Consider the following 21,680-nt stretch of genomic DNA (forward strand, 5'->3'; position numbering starts at 1 on the left):
CAAGCTTTAATTAACTCTGCCATGCTGCCAAGAACAGTGGGAAATCCAGCTGGAAGTATACGGTTGTTTATGGCTACCAAAAGCATCTTACCAAAGGACATTAACCCAAAGCTTAGTGGAGGAATATACTTTTGACCATGTGTGGACTAGAGAAAATCTTGTGCATCTGAATTCCTTTTGTTGCAGTGGAGATAGATCACAAATTCTGTTTCTGCCTCTTAGTTTTTATTCACGTTAATAATTTTTATATGTTTCTATTTAAAAATGGAATAATACAACTCAGATAGATAGATAGATAGATAGATAGATAGATAGATAGATAGATAGATAGATAGATAGATAGTACCTTAACTCCAGCCCAGTAGGTGGCGGTAATTCACCTTATCGACAGAAGAAGAGGAACTCTTTTAGCATAACAACAACATTTTTAGCAGCATTAGCTCGCAAAAAAGCGAGGAGACTTTTTTCTTCTTATTTGGGTCCTATTAACAGGTGAGTGTAATAACAGGGCCGTCAGAGAGTGTGAATGTGCAGTCTGTTACCCTGTGTGCTTGTACGGTCGGCGAATCGCACATTTGTGAGCCGTTTCAGCTATGTGCAGAACGTTAGCTCTCAGGCTAACGCTAGCTCCTAACGTTTTATTTAGTGGTTGTGCGCAAAAGTCACTGCGTGCAAAGAGTTGTCGAACAGGATGAAGATTAAGGTGTGATGATGAGGATGCAGTGCTGTTGGATTTTTCCTCTTTGGTGAAATAGTTAGTCGACAGCCTGCTAGTTTTGATCTTAGCTTTTTTTTTCTCCAGAAAACAATGACTCTACACATTCATGAAAGCTGATTTCTCGAGAGTTTTTTTGTATTCTGCTCGTTGTATCCTGTTAATGACAACATATACTCGGATACAGGCGTCATTGATACTTGTGGTAACGAGCGGTGTGCACGGATGGGTCCAAATACTCAGAAGATTAGACATCGAGATGTGTGTCGGGTTTCTTTACTAAAACTCATATTGAAATCCACAATTGGTTTGGCATTTCTTGATTCCCAGAAGCCTAGAAATACATGCGAGATGTACCAAGGTTACATCAGTTGTTGTTTTTTTGTTTTTTTTTAAGATCTGAGGAGGTTCATTATATACAGACTTGTCTCGTTATTAAGGGTTCAACCTTCAAATGGATGGTGACCTCCACAGTCAACAGTGGGATCTGTTGACTGTGTTGACCCATACCCACGTTCTACAAGCATCTTTGGGATGTGGTGGTGCGACAGATTCTCATTATGAATGTGCAGCCGACAAATCTGGACTGACACTCAAAGCCATTATACAACATGCCTCATTCATACAAGCACTTGCTCTATCCTTTGAAATGCTTTCTATCTAACATTCGCACACATTCATACTCAAATAATAATAATGGATTGCATTTATATAGCGCTTTTCGAGACCCTCAAAGCGCTTTAGAATTCCACTATTCATTCACACACACTGGTGGAGTCAAGCTACAGTTGTACCCACAGCTGCCCTGGGGCAGGCTGACAGAAGCGAGGCTTCCATATCGCGCCATCGGCCCCTCTGGCCAAGTAGGCGGTAGGGTAAAGTGTCTTGCCCAAGGACACAACGACCAGGACAGAGAGAGCTGGGGGATCGAACCGGTAACCTTCCGGTTACAGATGAGCTTCCCAACCCCCTGAACCACAGTTGCCCCAAATGGATGCATTGGAGAACAGCTTGGTATCTTGCCCAAGGATACACGCAGACTGGCCAACCTTCCAGTCAGTAGATGATCTAGTCTACCGCCTGAGCAACAGCCACCCCATACAGTGTGATGGGGTTACGGGTGCTGATCATGCAAATGTGGACCAGAATGGTTCCAGCAGCTTGTTAAATCTGTGCCACGAAGAAGAAAATATTTTTTGTGTGTGTTTTTCTATTCTTTAACTAACTGTTGTGATTGAGGTTGAGCCCGTTATCCAAACAATTGCGTTTTGACCTGGGCTAAAAGTCGATGTATGAATCAACTGTTATTACTGTTGACAGAGGCCAAGTGGAGATAATCTTGCACAAGAGCACAAAGGAATTTGTGCTTTGATGGCAGAGTGATAAAGTCACAGCTGTGCAGTCACAGCACACATCAGGTATAAATAAACAGTGCTGAACAGAGTGCAATCAGTGACTACAGGTGTGTGAGTGAGAGGTTGAAATAGTGTGTGTGAGGTCAGCATACAGGCAGAGTAGAGCCAGTGTGACTCATTCAGGAGGTTGGATTTAAAAAAAAGAAAAGCGAACACCCACAGTTGTGTGGACCATCATTTGATCTGTGAATACCTGGTTAAAGCATGTGCTCGTCTGTAGCTGTAATGCTTAAAAATATAAAAAAGATCAATTAAAAAGTTGGAACTGAACAGCAACAAGATCCACCTTTTGATTTCTCACAGATTTTTACACTGGCTGCTATCAGAGCTACTTTAACTCTACTTAACATAGCAAGGTGTTAAAAATGTTCAGCTGGTGAGCCGGTGTGAGTTGTAGCCTCAGGAGTTGCATCCAATGTGGTCTTCTGCTGCTGTAGCCCATCTGCTTCAAAGGTTGATGCTCTTTTGTCTGCCTGTCCAGAATTAGTCAACTCTGCTCATTTAAAAAGAAAAAAAGAAGCTAGTCCACTCCATGTTTTGGGAATAACTTGTTTATTTCAGCCTAGTTCATTGGACGGAAAATACTCTACTTCGGGTTTTCAATTAATCCATGAAGGGTAAACAAACAAAGAAGTCAGAAGTTTGACAACAGCAACGAAGCAAAGCCAAGTCAACTAGATCATCTAGGTAGTGTGCTTATGGTGCTGGAGCAGTGTTGATCGATTCATGGTCATACCTGCGACTTGACTGTGTGCTGATCGATCTGACACAAGATTCACTACACGTGGAATTACTATGACCCGAGGTCCCAAAATCTCCTAAGGTTGGCAGAAATACAGATCTAAAGCACAACTTCATGCTGCTACTTTTTCCAGCCCCCCAGAAAACACACAGTGCCTGGTAGACCCCATGAGAAAGGCTTTAATCGGCACTCGTACGGCACCAAATCAGAATGATCTTACTGGCTGACTGCCTGTGGGGCCTGGAGGTCCGTACAAATGAAAAAACAAAGAATTTATTTACAAAAAACACATTTAAAATAACAAATCTGGCACTCGCAGCAAGGTGTACCTAATAAAGTGGCCAGTTAGTGTAAATAAAGCTGTTACACACAGACTCTGAGTTGAAAGTTAAATAAGTGCCCCATAAATTCTGCTAGTGTTATACTCCTTGACTTCAATATATCTTAATTTATTTGAATAATTTTCTTTAAAAAAAAACCCAAAAAACGGGGAAAATACACAAATTTGTAATTTTGGACGACGCTGTTGTTGCCATTTTCTTTATTTAAAAAAAAAACTTCCAGTAAAAACTGTGCAGAATAAACCTTAAGTCAAAATATTCTTTTCCCCTAAGCTGCTCACAGAAACTTTGAATAGCTGCATTTACAGAAACGCACAAACTGGACAAAAGGCGTCTTCTCAGGAAGCCCGTTCATTATAGTCAGAAGTTTTGGAACAGCAAACCAACAAACCTTTCTCTGGTATTTATCTGTTCATAAGTTACTATCCAAAGTCTATGCTGAAGCCAGAGGACTGCTTAACTCAGTGTGTGTGTGTGTGTGTGTGTGTGCGCTGAGCAGAGATCTGTGAGTGTGTAATGAACTTTTAACGCTTTCATAATGAAAGAAAAAAGTAAAATCTTATGAGCTATGTGATTTTTCTGCCACTAGGTGGCAGTACTCGCTGTCTGAAAGTGAGAGAGGGGAAAGACCTGATTCATCAGAAAAGTGTGGTTAAAGATGCAAAGACAGAAAACAGGGAGTTTAAATGTGTTTGATAAATGTGCCTTAAGAGTTGGCAGATAGACTGGACCTCATTGATCCTACGTTTGCCGCTCACTTGACGCTTAATCTCGAAAGGCCAGCCGAGTAATCAGGTTCACACTTTAAATAGTTGTCATGCCAGTTAGACGAGAGACAAATGAGGTGCAGTGACTTTAACTCTCAGATGAGGCAAGAAAAAAAAAAAGGAGGAGGATGAGCAGAAGAGGATTTGGATTGTGATGGAAATCCAAGGAGAGGGAGCAGTATTCCCAGTCTTAAACTTGAATTCTTTTCTTTAAAAAAGCAGAGAGAAATCTCTGACGCACACAGTCAGATGGGATGAATAAAGGGATATTCTGTAAATAAAGTCAGCATAAATCAGCCCCACACTGTTTACATCTGTGCCAGCATGCTCCAGTCCTCCTCTCCTCTTCCAACACTTGCCGGTCAATTTACACCACCCTTCTTTCTAACATGGGATAGAGATGCAGGGAGGTGGAGTGGGGTTGGAGTACTTCCAGAGGGGGCTCAGCATGCATCTTAACTTCGGCATTTAGAAAACATTTCCACATTTTGCCTCTTTGTTCACCGTCTCAGGTACGCTGGAATTTTCCGACACCCACTCGAATATGTCCTATGTCTTCATCAACGACTCGTCGCAGACCAGCGTGCCTCTGCTGCAGTCGTGCATCGATGGAGACCTGCCCTTCGCCAAGAGGCTGCTAGAGACCGGATGCGACCCCAACATCCGCGACAACCGGGGCCGCACTGGCCTCCACCTAGCCGCCGCCAGAGGGAACGTGGAAATATGCCGCCTTTTGCACAAGTTCGGGGCTGATCTGCTGGCGACGGATTATCAGGGAAATACGGCGCTGCACCTGTGCGGCCACGTGGATACGATACAGTTCCTGGTGTCCAACGGGCTGAAGATCGACATCTGGTAAGAATTCAGAGTTCAGGTGATAACAGTGAGCTGTTTCCATCCGGAGCAACTTAATGTTCTCTACTTTTAACTCCAGTTTTATTCCATTTCATGTATATCAACTATTCAGAATCATGTAATCATGCATGATTCACGTTGATATGGTAGAAGCTAAAAGACGCTTTCTTTCCATATGCTCACTGGAGCTTTTTCGTTGACTCGGTGCACAGCTTGGTGCACAGCTTGCTCCCACACAGTTGCTCTGCGAGCAGCTCGTGTAAAATCATGCTCAAAGATAAAGGCAGCTTCTTTCTGCATAACTTGTGGCCGACTTTGATTGATGTGTCATAGTGAAGAAGAAGTAAAACTGGGTGTGGTTATGCATTTTAGTGAACTGAAAATAAAATAAAAGCGTGTTTTTAAAATATATGAAGGAAGTGTTAGTTTAGTTTACCTGTCTGGTGAGGCTTTGGTTGCTTTGGTATGTGTGGTGTAGTGAGACTGTTTGTGTTGTAATAGTGTCTCTGAACAACTTAAATCTGCCCTTTAGAGATTTCTGAATGAATGAAAATAGCACTAAACTCAAATTAAAGTGCAATGAGCAAAGCTGCTCTAGAGATGATCTGAATCCACAAAGAACTGACAACAAAAAAAAAAGCAATTTAAATTAAATTCATTAGAAAAAACAAATTTAAAATTGAGCAGATGAGTGACAGCAGTACCCTGAGAGCTGTACAATGCACTTCAGTACAGCATTATATGTGACAGTGGTGCAAAAAGATTCATATACGGCTCTAATTTACATATTAACAATGCTGCACAAGTGATATGACAACTTTTGTGTATGTGGAAGTGGCTTTCATGGTCCTGGTGGGACAGATGGAGAACATACTTTTCTCCGGCTACAACCACAGATTTAAAATTCTTGCAGCAGCTCCCCCACAGTCACAGCATGTGCTTGAGCTCTTTCTTAGTGGCTCTGGTTAGAGGCTGTCAGCATCTGGCTTGCTCTGACATACCGTGGTACTTCCCCAGGACATATTTAATGAAGATGCAGGAAACACTGACAGATCACAGCAGAAAGCTGTCTCTGCATCACTGCCCTCACACATGACTTTGTAAATTCCCATCATATCCGTGTCTCTCTGTGTTTATCTACAGCTGCTTGGCTTTTGGCTCTTGTGAGTGTTTCCTGTTTAGCGTACCCCAAATTCTCTCATTTTGCTCTTTATCAAATAACTTGTGAACAAACTAAAGCTGAATATCTGATGTTTCTCTGGGAGGCTTTAAAGCTCTGATAAATAATCCTGTAACTGAAGAGTGCAATAAACCAGGCTTTGTGTTTTTACTGGTACTCTGATATCGCTCCCCAGCAGACACAAACATGATGTCGTGAGTATGAACACAACAGGAAGTATCTGAACTCTTCATGCATGTAAATCTAAACCAGTGTTTCAAAGTGTCCAGAAACATCTCGTCAGCTCTTTTTTTTGTCCACCTAACTGAATTGCACATAGTACACATTTTGCTGTGTGTGTTCAAATGCTTACAAGATGAATAATAACAGATCTCAGTCACCCAATGGCAAACACAAGAGATGGACCTCATGCTGCTGCTGTGCTGATTTCCCTCCTTTTAGACTGTTAGACTTGTCCAACAGATCCTCCTGATGAAGCTGCCCAAATATGACACAAACACTGGTTTTGCAGGGAATTTTTGGAGTTGTGAAATTGTTTTAAGTCATCACTTACTGCTATGAGTTGATGTTACATAAATCACCCATACCCACGACAAAGCAAATACCTGGGCCATCTCACTCATTGTTTGCTGGGATTACTAAAAAGGATTCAGTGCTTTCAATTTTCAGCTGAACTAACAAAAACATTAGCTTTTAATTCCACTGTGCAGACTAATATTGTTTTTATCAGCAGACTACATGTGTGACGCTAGTTATGCATGCACAGTTGTGGAACAGCGTATTCACATCATGGAGGTTTCCTGGTTCAACTTGTGTGTTGGATAAAAGAAATAATATATTCCTTTTATTATTACTGCAGTAACCACAACGGATCGACTCCTCTGGTGCTGGCGAAGAGGCGCGGAGTCAACAAGGATGCTATTCGTCTGCTGGAGGGGCTGGAGGAGCAGGAGGTGAAAGGCTTCAACAGAGGAGCCCACTCCAAACTGGAGACCATGCAGATGGCTGACAGTGAGAGGTGAGCAGAGCTGCAAGGAGAGAGGGTGGAGAACCAATCGGGTCATATCGTGCAGCCAAAGCATGATCTGTCCTGATTGGCTCTCCTGCAAAGCAGGGAGAGTTTCAAGCAAGACTTCACAGCTTTAAGAGCAATAATACTGACCCAGAGAACTGTTCTGTGCCTGCTTTAAATTAGACTTAAAATGAGATCCTCTGGAAGGGTTTATCTTCATTTTAGCTTCTACACTGATTGTGGGTTTTCTTAGCTTTACCACAGAAAAAAGGAACAAGAACAGAGTTACATGTGAGAGATAACAAACTTCTCTGTGTGTGTCTCAGTGCGATGGAGAGCCACTCCTTACTGAACCCGAACCTGCAGAGCACCGAGGGCGTCCTGTCCAGCTTCAGGACCACCTGGCAGGAGTTTGTGGAGGACCTGGGCTTCTGGAGGGTCCTGCTGCTGCTGGTGGTCATCGCCCTCCTCTCCCTGGGCATCGCCTACTACGTCAGTGGGGTCCTGCCTTTCTCCACCAGCCAGCTGGAGTTGGTGCACTGAGTAAAGGCGGTGAAAAAGGGTGCGGAAGAGGCCGTAAAATAAATGAATGAAGGTCTGCGTTCAGCTTTGTGTGTATAGAACAAAAACCTAGTTTTGTTTCTTTGTTGCCCACATTTGATCCTTTTTATTGTGGTCTTAACAACATCATATGATACTGTTAGTAAAGAGACGCAATCTAAAAAATACTTTAAATATTTTTAGGCGATTAACGAGAGAGGATGGTGACTCAGAGACTTCATGTGTGGCCTAACACCTTGACTCATTGATAGACTCATTTCCTCTTCCTCACACTTGTCATATCATCCCTGTTTGCTCTGTTACAAGCTGTATATTGCTGATGTTTTGTATCTTTTCATTGTTTTCTCTCACTTGTTATTTATTCAAATATCTTTGGTATGAATTTTTCCCTCTCTGTCTTTATTTCACACAAAGACCTGCAGCCTTTCTGACTGGAAACAGTTTTGTCAGGATAACAGAGCCGACTGCAGAGAAACACCTGGACTGAGTTTAGATGAAGCTTCAGGTTTAACTGTGGGATTATGGCAGCAGATTAATGCTTCTTACTCTGTTGTATATTCATTTTATCTTCATGTGCTTTTGTTAAAGGTTTTCAGTGTTTATTCCATCAAACATTTGAAGTCATTTAATGTGCAAAATGAATAAAATCATGACTGTAATCTGCATCAGGTTAGAGCGTCACTTTGTTACCAACTCAAAACTTTATGGGCACACAGCAGCTGACCTGAGCTTTTTACAAAGAGCAAAGAAACAGGAAAGACTGTAAATCTGTACAAACGGGCAGGATTAGTAATCGCTGTAAATGAGCGTACATACAGAACATGCTCTCACCAATGGGGGAAAACCCTCAGGTGTTACTGATCTTTGATTATTCAGATCTTACAAAGAAAAACAAACACTTGACAGTCTAACTTGTACCGTAAGTTGTTGGAAGACCGCAAATCAAGCCTTACTGGAAGCTTTTTCAGGTATAAGCCGTAGTTTCATTCAGTTGTCGTTGGTACAGTCACTTGTACTGACCTTTTGGTCACACTCATCTCTTCAGTGTAAAAAATAAAATAAAAAAATAAATCAGAATATGTAACAAAAACCCCACAGAAAATTACATTTTCTATGTTTTAAGTGTTACTGTTTATCTATTATTTATTTAGTGTAGTATGAATGGCAGTGGGGGAGTTTTTTTATGCAAACTGTAAAAGAGAAAATACCCTATAAATTTAGAATCTCATGTCCAACATCACAAGGTTGTCCAGTGGGCCAGATTAGAGTCTCTGCTGGGCTGATTGTGGCCCTCCGGCCATAGGTTTGACACTCCTGCCCTAGAACATGCTGTCCAAACATCTTTCTTTTTTCGCTGTCTTACAGCTGCTAACATTTCAGCTTAGGTAAAATTACAGTTGATGACATAATAATGTTGAACCGTCTTAGCAGTTCCTTCAGTGAAACTATGAAATCAGGTCTGGTGAGAGTCAGGCATCATCCATGCATACATACACTACCATTGTTACAGTATCACGCTATGAGATACCGCGCTATATTGTGACATACATACAATACTGATGTTGTATTCTCGTATTCTACACTGTTCTATGACATTGTATTCATGAGACCCCTGGTGGGCTGCGAAGGAACTGCAGTGTCAAATAAACTATATTCTAAGTACTTAAGGAAAAAAAGCTGCTGATTGTTATTTAACAGAATTTGAACTTTGCGCGATTTCTAAATGTCTGAATGAATTTTAAAAAATAAAATTTTAATTAAAAAGTCAAAAATTAAGAATGTGCTGCTAACACCGTGATTCTGAGTATCATTAAAAACATAAAAACGTCCAAATGCGTAAAAATCGCTCTCCATTTAATAATCGAAATTATATTTTGATCAAGAGTTTATTAGTATACAACAGAGAGCTACAACAGTTATTAAAAACCACGTATTCCGCATAAACCTGTCGTTTTTACCATCGAAAGAAAACGATTTACTGTTGATTTAGTGACATAAAAATGGGTTTGTCCACATATCTTTATTGCTGAGTCTAGACTCTCGTGCTTGAGCAATAATAGACTACCATTAATAATCGGAGCCAGGAGGCCGAGCCTAATACTACAGCGCTGCACACATTACTGTGCGGATCGTTTGGCTCAACCTGAGGCCCTTTAGGCCACTAAATCCAAACAGCTCATCTGATCGTTTTAAACCTGTTTTAAGTCGTTTTTGGTACATTCAAAGTGGAAGTGTAGGCTTTAGGTTTTTAATGCGTGCATCGCACATGTGTAGCATTCATTTCATTCTTTAAGGAAATTCGTCTAGTGAATGACACTGACAGAAAGCTTTTTTTATTTTCCAAAAAAGAGAAAAAGACAGATTTAAATGGCTCTATATATTATTATCATCCTGACTTTCCGATCACGTCAGTGATGAAATGGGACATAATGTTTTCAGTCTTGATGTAGTCTTTTCTATGTGTTGACACATGTAACGATCATACGGCGTTTTGTCAGTTTTCAACCAGTGAATCATTAAGTTGATCTTGAACACTTTGGTGGATGTAAGCAATCATTACATCATTTAATCCGAATTCTGTCGGAAAATACAAAAAAGAAAGTTATGCAGTGATTTGTGTTAAATAAATAAATGCTGATGTAAAAATTACCGAACAATTTGTCTTCTTTGTATCCGCATTAGAAAATGTTTGTGTGGAGAGTGAAAGGGTTTGCTTCATTGGTAGATTTTGAGAGGTGTGGACTAATTTCTGTTTCTTATTTAACAAAAATAAATGTAAATGTGCGTTTGAAAATATTAAAAAGGAAGCACTGTGGCCTAAAATATATTCATGTGTATTGTTTAATAGTAGAATCATGCGTTTGACGTTTATAAAATGGATTGTAATGGGAAAGAAGGCTTCATATAATTTAATTTCAATTATTTGTTCAAATCACGTGTTTCCGTCTGGAAGGAGGGACTTTTAACCTAAGCCGAGGCCTCCGTGATGGAGCAGGCGAACCACGAAGTGTCCGTGAAAATGACTTCACCGTGAACATACAGGAGGCCTGTGAGGCCTGAAGGCACTGAAGAAGAACATGTATCGCCTCACTCAGGCAGCGGTGTAAGCACACTGTTTATTTAATCGCACACAGCTGAAGCGAGATATTGCAAAAATAAGAAAACGTAAATTAAGACAGTAAACGAAAGCTTTAATCGGTATAAAAATTCATAATTATAAGCTGCACACATTAACAAGCTGAAGCGCATTAATAAGTAAAAGGTTGCCAAGTATTTATCCTGAAAGTCTTCAGACGTCTGCCTGGGACGCATTTGATGAATTGTGGCCCTTCATCTGCAGAGGAGGAGGATGGCTCAGAGGCTCCGACGCCCCATCATGTCGTTCATCTTCGGGTCCAAAGCGTCGTAGTAGACGTGACAAGTACGTGGAGCAGTGAGATTTCAGGAGCCATCCACACACAAGGCCGATAACCAAAAACACCACAGCTGTGATGCAGACAGCGGCCAGAGTTCCCAGTCCGTTTATTTCTGAAGTCGTCTGTGTCGGCTGCAGAGGATACAAGAGCAGAAATGCGGTCAGATTCAGACGCAGGAACTTTACATGAAGCTGAAATAGCTTCATGTAAAGACACAACCTCACACTTGGTCTTCCTGTGGCAGGCTAAATATGTGTCAGTAGTGATGTAATATTGCATAATATGGGTTGCATTTATGTTACTGGTGTACATTTGTACGTAGGCTACTATAATATCATATCGCACAATCTGTGATATAGCGACATTTATGTTCATTCGCGCTCAGAACTGTGAAACATGTCTCAGAGTGTGGGGCTCCAATGATAATGACCTAAAACATCCCGCGCAAAGCACTTACATGCAAATATTATGCAAATATGTATGACAACTGGAAACAACAAACTTGTTTCATTGATTGAGACAAATAAGACGCTCTGCAGTGTTATCAGACTATGAAAGCATGCGAGGAGGAAATACGAGCTGATTCAAGAGTAAACAAATGAGTCAAAGCCTCGATAGCTTCGCCTCATTTGACAGAACTGTAACTTCGTGATGCGGTTTCACGGAGGAGACGCATTTAGTTAAAACGACCGAACATCCCTGTCAGTTTTATTCTGGCACAATATTGCGCAGCTAGGTTAAGTTCTTGTATTTATTGTCAAACTAAAGTGTAAAGCGGTCATGTTATAAGTATCCAGGGAAAACTCTACCAAGGTTACCCTACTGTTGTTTTATAATGTAGCTGCTGGGATCGTGTTTTACTTTTTCAACACTTTGATTTTGTTTTTTACTCTTTACATATCAGCATAAATAGCAGTATTGTAAATTTCCCTGATGTGATTTTGAGGTTGCATCCACACCTGAGGGAGCAGCTTCACCACCAGTTGGGCCTGCACTAAATTAAGAGACACTCAGCTGTTGTGTGCAGATTTGAAAATGAATATGCGCCTATAGGCATGACTCTGGCCTGATGGTAGGATTGAACTCAGGACTGCTCCACCGTCCTGCACTCAAAGAATATATTACATTTAATTGTAGATTAGGTGCTCTGTGAGGCACAAAAATGCTGTTTAACAATATTTTACATGGTTTTAACATGTTTGTAATGCCTGTCTTTCATGGAACAGGGTTGAAAATCAGTGTTTTTGTGTTTACTCGGAAAAACAAGGAGTTGTGGATGGACTGTGAAAATCAAAGACAGATGTAGTTCTATAAATAAAGGAAGAGAAATATACCATGAATTTGTCTTCCTCTGATAATGTGGGTAACAGGGTTGCACTGGTTTCTGACACACTCAGACTTGTCAGAAATATTACACGAAACACTATGTCTGACTCATAGTGTCAGCATAGGACTCCATCCTTTCACTTCCTCTTCCTGTGTCTCAGAGCGTGTTGGTCTGTCTCACCCTGTCGCAGGCTGAATGTGTTTCAAGAACAGTGTTCTTTTATTTAATATATGTTGAAATCAACATATATTAAATAACAGAAATAAGTAAATTGGTTTAACAATTATAAAAGATGAGCAACAGCAGAATAATTTTTAAAGTATTTATAGTTTTATTTGACTATTATCAAGAAGTTGGAACAGGATAAAAATGCCATTCTCAAGAGCAGTTTGATTTCAGTTTGCTTTGTTGATCAAAATCTGGTTATCTGCCCTCGTCAGTGCCTCCTCCCTCCTCATCGTCTTTGCTGTTGCAGAGTTCTCCATTACCACTGCTGATGGATCTCAAATTTGTGTCTTCTCCGCATTGTGATCGTTCTCCACCAACACTTGTGTGTACACAGTCTGAATTTATCAGGCATCAGATATCAGAGGATCCAAAAGGCTGCTGTAAAGAAGAACATGGTCCATGTCCAGCGAGGACAAGAAGACAGGACAGAAATGTTGGTCACTGCAGTTTGTAAGTTTTAACTGGATATCCCATTCACACCTGTCTGTGGCTGATAAAAAACTACAACGGTATACTGCTGGATCCTTTTGGGACTTCCCCCAAATCTTACTTTGTTAAGCAAATAAGAGTTAAAATAAGTCAGCATCTCTGACAAAAAAAAAAAAAAAAAATCCCTTCATGGAAAGATCTCTGGCTTACCACACAAGTGCCCACCAAGTCAGCACTGAAGACGTGGTCTGACTGCATCACTCCCAGTCTGGGTCAGAAAAGTAAGCTGCTCCTTTGAAATGAAGCGAAAGTCACTCGTGTTCAAGGCCTTTAAGGCTTTGTATATAAACCACTTCACCACTGAAAGTGTGACCCGTAGAAATGAAATCCGAATGCGCAACAGAAAGACGCAGGAGAGGAGCAAACAACACCAATCACGCTGTTTTGTAACTTTGCAGTCACGTATAAAAATAAATAAAGCACACACATTTAGAGTTAATGTACTCACCATCAGTGTAGGCTTTAGCGTGCTGGTCAGGGATTCAGAGATGGTCTCTCGAACTCGCAGGCGCACAGCTGAGCCGTGTCGCTCCGTCTTGTCCACGTCACAGAAATAAACGCCTTGATCCCTCAGCTGAACTCGCTTTATGCTGAGGGACAGGTCTCCCCTTTGGTACCAGTCTGATGGTATTGATACCCGGCTTTCAAAGCCATTCCCATAAGTAACTTGTGGAGGATTCAGCTCCAGCACCACCTCTCTGTCTCTCCTCCACTGCGCAGACTTCACCCTCTGGCCTGCTGTGATGGAGCGGCACGGCAGTGTGGCATCCTCACCCTCATCTACAACAACTTCAGAGGGCAGGAATACTTGCAGATCAGTGAGCTCTACCTTCCCTTTTTTCTTGCATGTAAAGTCATACATGCCTTGGTCATTTAAATCTACACTTGTCAATGTTAAACAATCACTGCTTACAGTCACCCGGTCAGTGTAAGCTCGCCCCGGCTCCCAGTCACCATGAAGAGACGCCACCACCTGAATACTGCGGTCCTTCAGGTGCAGATTCAGTGCCCCGTGTCCCTCCATGCACTCCTCTGAGAGGGGAAACTTAACATCATCCCCCACACTCGCCTGGATCAAGTCTCCAAAGACCTGGCTGATAAAAACTAGAAGAACCGCTGCAGAGACCGGTAACCGCATCATGCTGTCAGTGTGGCAATGAAGGCACTTGAATCGAGCTCAACGAGCACAGGCGAGTCGATGCGGGTAGATATAAAGGGTCCGATCGGAAGAGAAAACCCCTTCTAAAAGGGGGCGAGCAGTTGGAAGCCAATAAAACTTTATGAAGTTAATTATAATTTATTTGCCATAAAAACAAAGAGTAAAGCAGCCCTGGCCAGGAGCAAAAATTAAATTGGAAAAGAAAAATCCAGCGGCGGGCAAATAAAAATATTAAAAAACCCCGAAAGTCCCTTAAAATACTAGGACAAGCAGCGTCTTCACTCCCTCGCCTCGTTGCCGAAGTAATGGGAAGGGGAACCGCGGCTGTCACTTTTAAGTCTCAGAACTCGGCTGACACCAGCGTGGAGGGTGGTGCTGGTGCATGTTTGTATACAAATCATTCAAACTCCTCCAGTCCTCCTAAGGAGGAGGGTGTTACATATTTATTACACATTTACATTTACTGGTGTTCCGTATTAGTGTACCACAAACAATCGTAACGCATTTTAGAAATTCAATGTCATGAAAACATCAGCGATATTAGAGGGGAAGTTTACACACAAATTTTAGTGAGGAGGACCATTTGCCGTAAAGGAAAGGAAATAGACGGCTGTCTGACACCCGTCTATTTCCTGCTTTTCTTTTCTTTCTAGTCGTAGTGAGTTGATAACGGGGTAAGGGAGGAAGCTGAATAAAAGATAAATACAAATAAAAAAACGAATAATATAATCGGTCTGTAAAGTAAGCTAGTTAAAGACATGGGAAATGTAGTAAGGAGCCTTTTTTCACTCGGGGTTTAAGAGGACTCCAGCCGTACTTCAGGTAACCGTCTTAACTCAGCTAGCTGCTCGTTAGCCTCGCTGAGCTACACTGTTCACGGTTTCTCATGAACATCCAGCAAGTGTTAAATTGTTGATACGTCTCCCGGGTTATTGTAACTGCTCGGATGAGGTTCAGCTAATGGAAAACGGGACAACTGTGTTAACTTGAGCAAAGGAAGGACTCGGCTTAGCATGTTGGCCCTGCTAGCATGGTAAGTTGGTATAGCCTGCGCAAGTACGAGTACAAATATATACGTTTTTCTTTGCAGTTTTCTCTCCTATGTGCGACCAGAATTCAAGTTACTTATATTTTGACCAGGAAAATCACAAATAGTGTTTGTGCAACATTGTAGTAATGAGTTACAAAGACCCAAAACACGCAACCGAAACAAAGTAGGGTGCGGCTGCAAAAGTATTCGCTTGTCTGCCTTCAGACGTGTGAACTTGAGTGACATCCCATCGCATGGAGTTTTTTTTCTCCTAATGAAGATGTTATCTCACTGATGCACTTAGTGAATACACTGAGCTTCAGCTGGCAGACAGTCTGCTCTCCCTGAGCTGCTGTATAAGCTATCAGTCAGCAGCTGCCTTAGTTCATGGCCTGGATATAACACCTTGCTCTAGGAAACCCCCTTTATCTGTGCAGAGTAGCATTATTACTCTTAAGGCATGAGCTGTTACACGTCTTAAGATATTGGCAGCCGCAGATGAGACTTTATCTAGCTGTTAACACGTCTTAAGATATTGGCAGCCGCAGATGAGACTTTATCTGCTGAATACAAGTAAAATGAAAATCATTTTACACAGAACTTGTTCTTTTATGCAGTTAAAATGAAATGTTATTCAGAAGTAACTTTTAGGGTTGATTCCTCCATGTGTGAGTGAATTCAAGTGTTACATCAAAAAGCTGTCACATTGTGTCACATTAAGAGTTTTTCTTTTGGTATTTCTGGCTGCCTTTGGTAAACATTCTGACTGCAAAACCTGATGTTCAGGACACATCTGTGGTTCGGGCTGTTGTCTGTTGACTTGTGAAACTCAATGTGAAACAAACATTTTAGTACTCAGAGATAACATCACATTCATTCTTGCCCCAGCATAGAAGTCTCGAGTGACTGTTTGAGGCTTCACGGGTCCCTGAAACTGAATGACTTGTTCGCTGAAGTAGCTTTGAGTGGTTAAAGTCATTCAATAGTAGATTAGCATTGGTTTAGTGTCATTAAGCCACTGAATGAGTCCACTGAGCTTCAGTTGGCAGACGGCCAGCCTGTCAGTTGTCTGACAGTTTTGTTGTGAATGCAGTGGAAGTGAGTGTAGCGAGTGGGAGAGACCAGTTTCAGTTGCATTCGAGCACTCATATTATCACTGAATAAACCAGTAACCCTTACCAGCAAAGTCCCAGATTCAGAGACCTAACTGGGGTGATCCTGACTGTAAAGCTGCTGTAATGCCAGCAGTCATTCACAGATCTAATGATTTCTGCTCTGTCTTGTTACAGAGCGCACTAAACATTTTACAGTAGTTTCTAATTCATTGAACCTTATCACTCACAACTATATTGTAATCCTCTGGGGTTAGTCACTGAATAAACATGCTGTGGTAGCACACACGCACATGGCCACTAGAGGGCGTATCTCAGCTATAACAGAGAAGCTGGTGGCTTTTCAGGATTAGTTGTGTGCAGCTGCCAGTTATTTCACAGATCACAGATTAATGTGCAGTCAATTGACTTTGTTATCCCCAGGATTAGAAATGAGCATATCAGAGGAACAGCTCAGATTGGGCAGTAACCCAGAGACTGAGCTGGTGAGTGATGCAAGGCTTTGCAATAGGACTGCACTGACAAGAGTGAAAGGATCATCTGCTAATGTGACGGCAAAACTGTCAGCCAAAAGAATAATTGCCCAGTACTGACTGAGTGGTTAAATGTTTCAATTCTAAACTCAGAGAAAATCAGATTATGTAAGAGGGAAGTTCCGTGTATCACATCTTCCCACTTGCAGATCATGGAAACACTTCATTTGCTCAGCACTCTTCACAGTTACGACCAGCACTGAGATTACTCAGCAGTTTCTGTTTTTAGACAGATTACTGTAGTTAGAGTATTTAGGAAAGCTTTTCACGTTTGACCTCTTTGTTTATTAATGCAGGTACGCTGGATTCTTCTGATGGTGTCCAGCAGGCTGAAAATTGACATCTGGTAAGAAATCTTCTGCTTTCTGTCTTTTGATGAACTTCCCTTTTCTTCCTGTCAGTGAAATTTGTAATACAAAATCCAACATTGATCATAAAGGGTGTCAAGGCAGTGAAAACAAGTCTGTTGTCTCCACAGTACTTTGCAAAATACCCAAATATACAAAGTATTGTTTTGTTGGAGGTCTGACCTCGTGTCACCAAAGGAATACTGTAGGTATAGTGGCATAGTGTCACATTAATCATTTATGATGAATGAAATAAGTTTTTCTCAGTTTAAACATTTAATATGTTTTTGTGTTTTGAAATCTTGATTTATTAGTTTAGCAAAGTTACATCTGAACAAACCACAAGACTTGTGCAACAATGTCTGTTGGACAGGTGTGGAGACGTATGGTCGTGATGCAGGGGACCATTTGAAGAAATCCAAACACTATATCAGCACAAACACCTACAAACTATGAAACTTCTTGCAGTCAATGACTGATTCATGAACTGCTCTGTATTGCAAACTATTGGAGAGTCAAATGTGAGGTCATCAGTGTGACAGTTAAAGCTTGACTCAAACTGGCTGCTGCAGAACTTACTTTGTTTTGTGAAGCTCAGCGACTTGTTAAATATAGTGTGTGTTTTCTTCTTTTCTTCTTTTATCAGTGTTGATGGTGTTTACACAGGGAGTCATTCACACACTAGTTTGTGTAACTGAAGTAGCTTTGAGTGTTTGAAGATCAGATCTGATCAGATATTCAGGCCCATAAAGACACTCAAATCATGACTCATGTCTGTAAAATGAGGCTGTTGGTTAATGGTTTCTGTGAGCAGTCACTGCATGTAGAAAAAGTAAGCTTACTCTGTCAGACTGTATTTTGTAATGTGTCTTTTATAATACTCACAAAGAGCGGCCTAGCTTTGAGTCAACAGTGTCAGCGGTTTCCCCCTGTAGTTTATGTGCTGCCTCAAAATAAATACTTCATTCTTGTCCAGTTGTCATACAGATTTGTTGTGTAGTATAAGTGAGGGTAGCAGGTGGGAGAGAAGCAAATGAATGTAAACAGCAAGCAGAGAGACAGCAAAGGTTCACTAAAGGACAGAATCTTTAATCTCTTTGATTTAAACCAGTTCCATTGTTCCTCGTGTCATCTGAAATGTTCTCATCTTTCATTAGAAATCTCTTCTATCATTGCTGCATGTCAATATAATTTCTTGGCAGTATCCCATGGATGCTGAAGAAGTGTGTTTGTCATGTGGGGCTGACAGATCACACGGTCCTTGTTTTCCACTCGTCGTCTTCTGTTTCTTGTTTGTTGGTCCTTCTCATGTCACCTTTGATTCCACACTTTTATTACTTGAGCCTCAGTGAGTGTGTCGGGGCAATGATACTGCTGTTATTTTGTTATTTTAGCCTGAGAGTTTTCCTTTATTTGCAGTCATTTTTATTTGACTGATCAGTTCTGAGTTTAGTCATTATTTACCACAGATGATTACGTTTCATGCTCTCACTGTTGACAACACTGTTAATCTTATCACTGTTATCTTAAATATATTCAGTAGTGCTGTGTCTTTATTACCAAGTCAAACACAAAGCTCTGAAGTAGCTGCAAATTGAGCTTAGATTGAGCCCCACTCAGCACCATAAATTTCAAATGTAGCGCTGCAGTGAGTCAGACTTTGTCACCAGGCCCCACTGATGTTATTGTGACAGTCAGAACAAAATGCCTTTGAACTGAGCTCAAATGTTGTACTCAGACAATTAATGCCCTCAGTCTTTTCCACTTTCAGTCACATTCAAACAGCCACATTATCTCTTGATGAACTGAGCATTTCAGAAATATTTCTTTGTTTGAGGTGATCCCGACTGTAAAACTGATGATGATCATTTTAGTGCACATTTGTTGGCAGGTCAAAGTTATGTCAGTGTGAGGGACTGAAACCTGCCTGGATACACAGAAACTTACTTTGATGGTTCTTATTATACACAAGCAAGTACACAGTTTACTCCACTGTAGGTCTTATTGATTTCTACACACTGAATGTTGAGTTTAGTGTCTCTGCTGAAACTGTGGAAAATAAAAATGCTTCCTGCTCTTCATGGTGCCACTCTAAGTCCTTTGTTGCAGTTTCTGAATAAGCTAATAAAGCATTCACATCTTCCTACTTCTGCAAATCCTCGAAACACTGAACTGTGAAGTGTGCTAAACAGTAATAATTAGTAATACTGAGGTTGCTCAGCAGTTTCTGTTTCAGACAGATGGATTGAGCTTTTCACTTTTTACCTCTTTGTTCATTAACACAGGTATGCTGGATTCTTCTGATACCCACTCAAATGTGTCTCTGGTGCCCAGCAGGCTGAAGATCGTCATCTGGTGAGAAATCCCTGCTTTCTCTCTGTGATGAACCGCCTCAGTCATGTTTGCCCTTTTCTTTATGTCTGTGAAATTTGCAATACAAAATCCAACACTGATCATGAAGTGTGTCTTGCAGGTTAGCTGTTTTCACTATTGATTGATTGCTTAGTAATTAAAATTAGGGGAGGCTGTTATAGCCTTCAAGGTTTGTCAGGATATTTCAATAAAAAGCGTCTTTTTTTTACAGCAGTATAGGAAATAACATCGAATAACAAATGAATGAACCACTTCCTCATTTGAAATGTGAAACTGAATTTGTTAACACTTGGTTCACATTCACTGCCTGCTTATTTCTCTTTACTCGCGTGTCGTCACAGTCTGGCTGTTTTCTGTGGTGTGTGTTTGCCTCAGGCAGTGAAAACAAGTCTGCTGGCTCCAAAGTACTTTGCAGAATACTTAAATGTGTAAAGTACTGGGTTTTTGTTGGCGGTCTGACCTCTTGTCACCAAATCACTTTCACACTATTGTAGCAGCATCTTCTTAGCTACAAAATCAACACGCTGCTCTCGTCCCAACACATGTCTGTACTGTGTTGTTATGCAGGATAAGGAATATGTGGCACAGTGTCACTATATCATTAATATTGTGATGTGACACTTTTTTAATCAAATAGAAGTTTATCAGAATCAAGGGGTTTTATTGCCAAATGTTGAGCAGGTTTACAACATTAGGAAATTGCTATTATATTGGGTGGTATAATCTGGCACAGCCTTAATCAAGTCCAGCACTAAAGTGAGAGAGTCACTGTGAATTTCTTCTGACTTCCTTTGAAAGACAACACGTGGAGTCAAAGGATGCTCGCCTGGGGTTTATGCTTAGTAATAATGTGTAAAAAAACAACAACCCCAAAATAACTGCAGTCTGCGCTTCACGTTCTCCTGAATGTGTTGATCTGCATATCTAGATGGAGCTTCATGTTAATCAGCTGTTCACTACCAGAGAATTTACATGAATCACTGTGATATGATTATGTAAATATGCTGGGGTAGTTTACAGCAAAGGCAGTGAGTGCTGCTTTATTTGACTGAAATCTGTGTGTTTACCTTTTATTTCTGTTAAACAAAAAGCTTAATATGGTCATGTAAATGTGCAGGAAATCTCTGCGGTCTAAGAATAGATCGAGCCCACTTTGACCTCTCAGTGTGTTAAATCTGACTCCGCTGAATCTGACGGTGTCTGCAGCCACACAGTGGCGCTGCCTACATGTAATGAACAAACATCCTTATCATATGGCCATGAAGGCGATACATCACCTAGAACAACAGTGTTACAAAGACAAATGAAGGTGTTAAAGAGATTCAGTTCTTAAGTGTGTGTCCCTTCTTTGCATTAGCTGGCTCAACATAACCTGAAATGACCTCCGAGGTCTCGATGTTTATTTCCTACTTTCTTCTTTCTTTCAGTCTGTTTGCTCTCATACTGAAAGTACTTTAACACCTGCTTCAGTCGGAAACAATAACAAAGATGAGTAAAGGATGTAAAAAATACAAAAGCAAAAAAACTGCACTGGTGCTGATAAGAGAGGAAGATAAGTGAGGAGTGCTGCAGAAGTTGTATGATCTGTGCACTCTGACTATTTATCTAAGGGTGAAATGTCCACAGATGGAAGTGTTGTCATCACACTTTGCTCTGTCACCATGTAACCACATCCTTTTGGTTACTGGTTACAAAACAGTCTAAACTATGTTAAGCTTCAGCTTCAAGTGTGTCTGACGTCGTTAGTTAGAGAAATCCAATCAGCCACTTGAATTTTCAGAGTTCTCATCTCAGAAAATTGACAACGTCATTTTAGGCTTAGAAAGCTGCAATTTTACTGCAGAATTTCAAACAGTGCAACGTTTAAGAAGTTTCGTCTTCCTTTCTCTGTTTCTTATTTCAAAATTTCTTTGTTTCACTTTTAACCAAAACATGTGCAGTTGAAACACGAACCACAGTTTGATGGATATGAATCCTTCACAGTTTGAACATCACATTAACATAAAATTGGTCAGATTTAGTGACATTTTGAACGTTCACTAAGTGCTGTGCAGCTGAGTGAGTTCAGTGTGTTCATG

General features: G+C 40.9%; 1 protein-coding gene across 1 annotated transcript; it reads left to right on the forward strand.

Annotated features, from left to right (window-relative positions):
• Positions 1–382: 382 nt before the first annotated feature.
• On the forward strand, positions 383–9,360 carry LOC134624483 (ankyrin repeat domain-containing protein 46). Its single transcript, XM_063469470.1, has 4 exons — positions 383–492; positions 4,493–4,835; positions 6,875–7,033; positions 7,354–9,360. The coding sequence occupies exons 2-4, from the start codon at positions 4,525–4,527 to the stop codon at positions 7,568–7,570; spliced, it is 687 nt and encodes a 228-aa protein (XP_063325540.1). The 5' UTR covers positions 383–492; positions 4,493–4,524; the 3' UTR covers positions 7,571–9,360.
• Positions 9,361–21,680: the final 12,320 nt, after the last annotated feature.

Source organism: Pelmatolapia mariae, linkage group LG3_W (genome assembly GCF_036321145.2).
Source record: "Pelmatolapia mariae isolate MD_Pm_ZW linkage group LG3_W, Pm_UMD_F_2, whole genome shotgun sequence".
Lineage (NCBI taxonomy): Eukaryota > Metazoa > Chordata > Actinopteri > Cichliformes > Cichlidae > Pelmatolapia > Pelmatolapia mariae.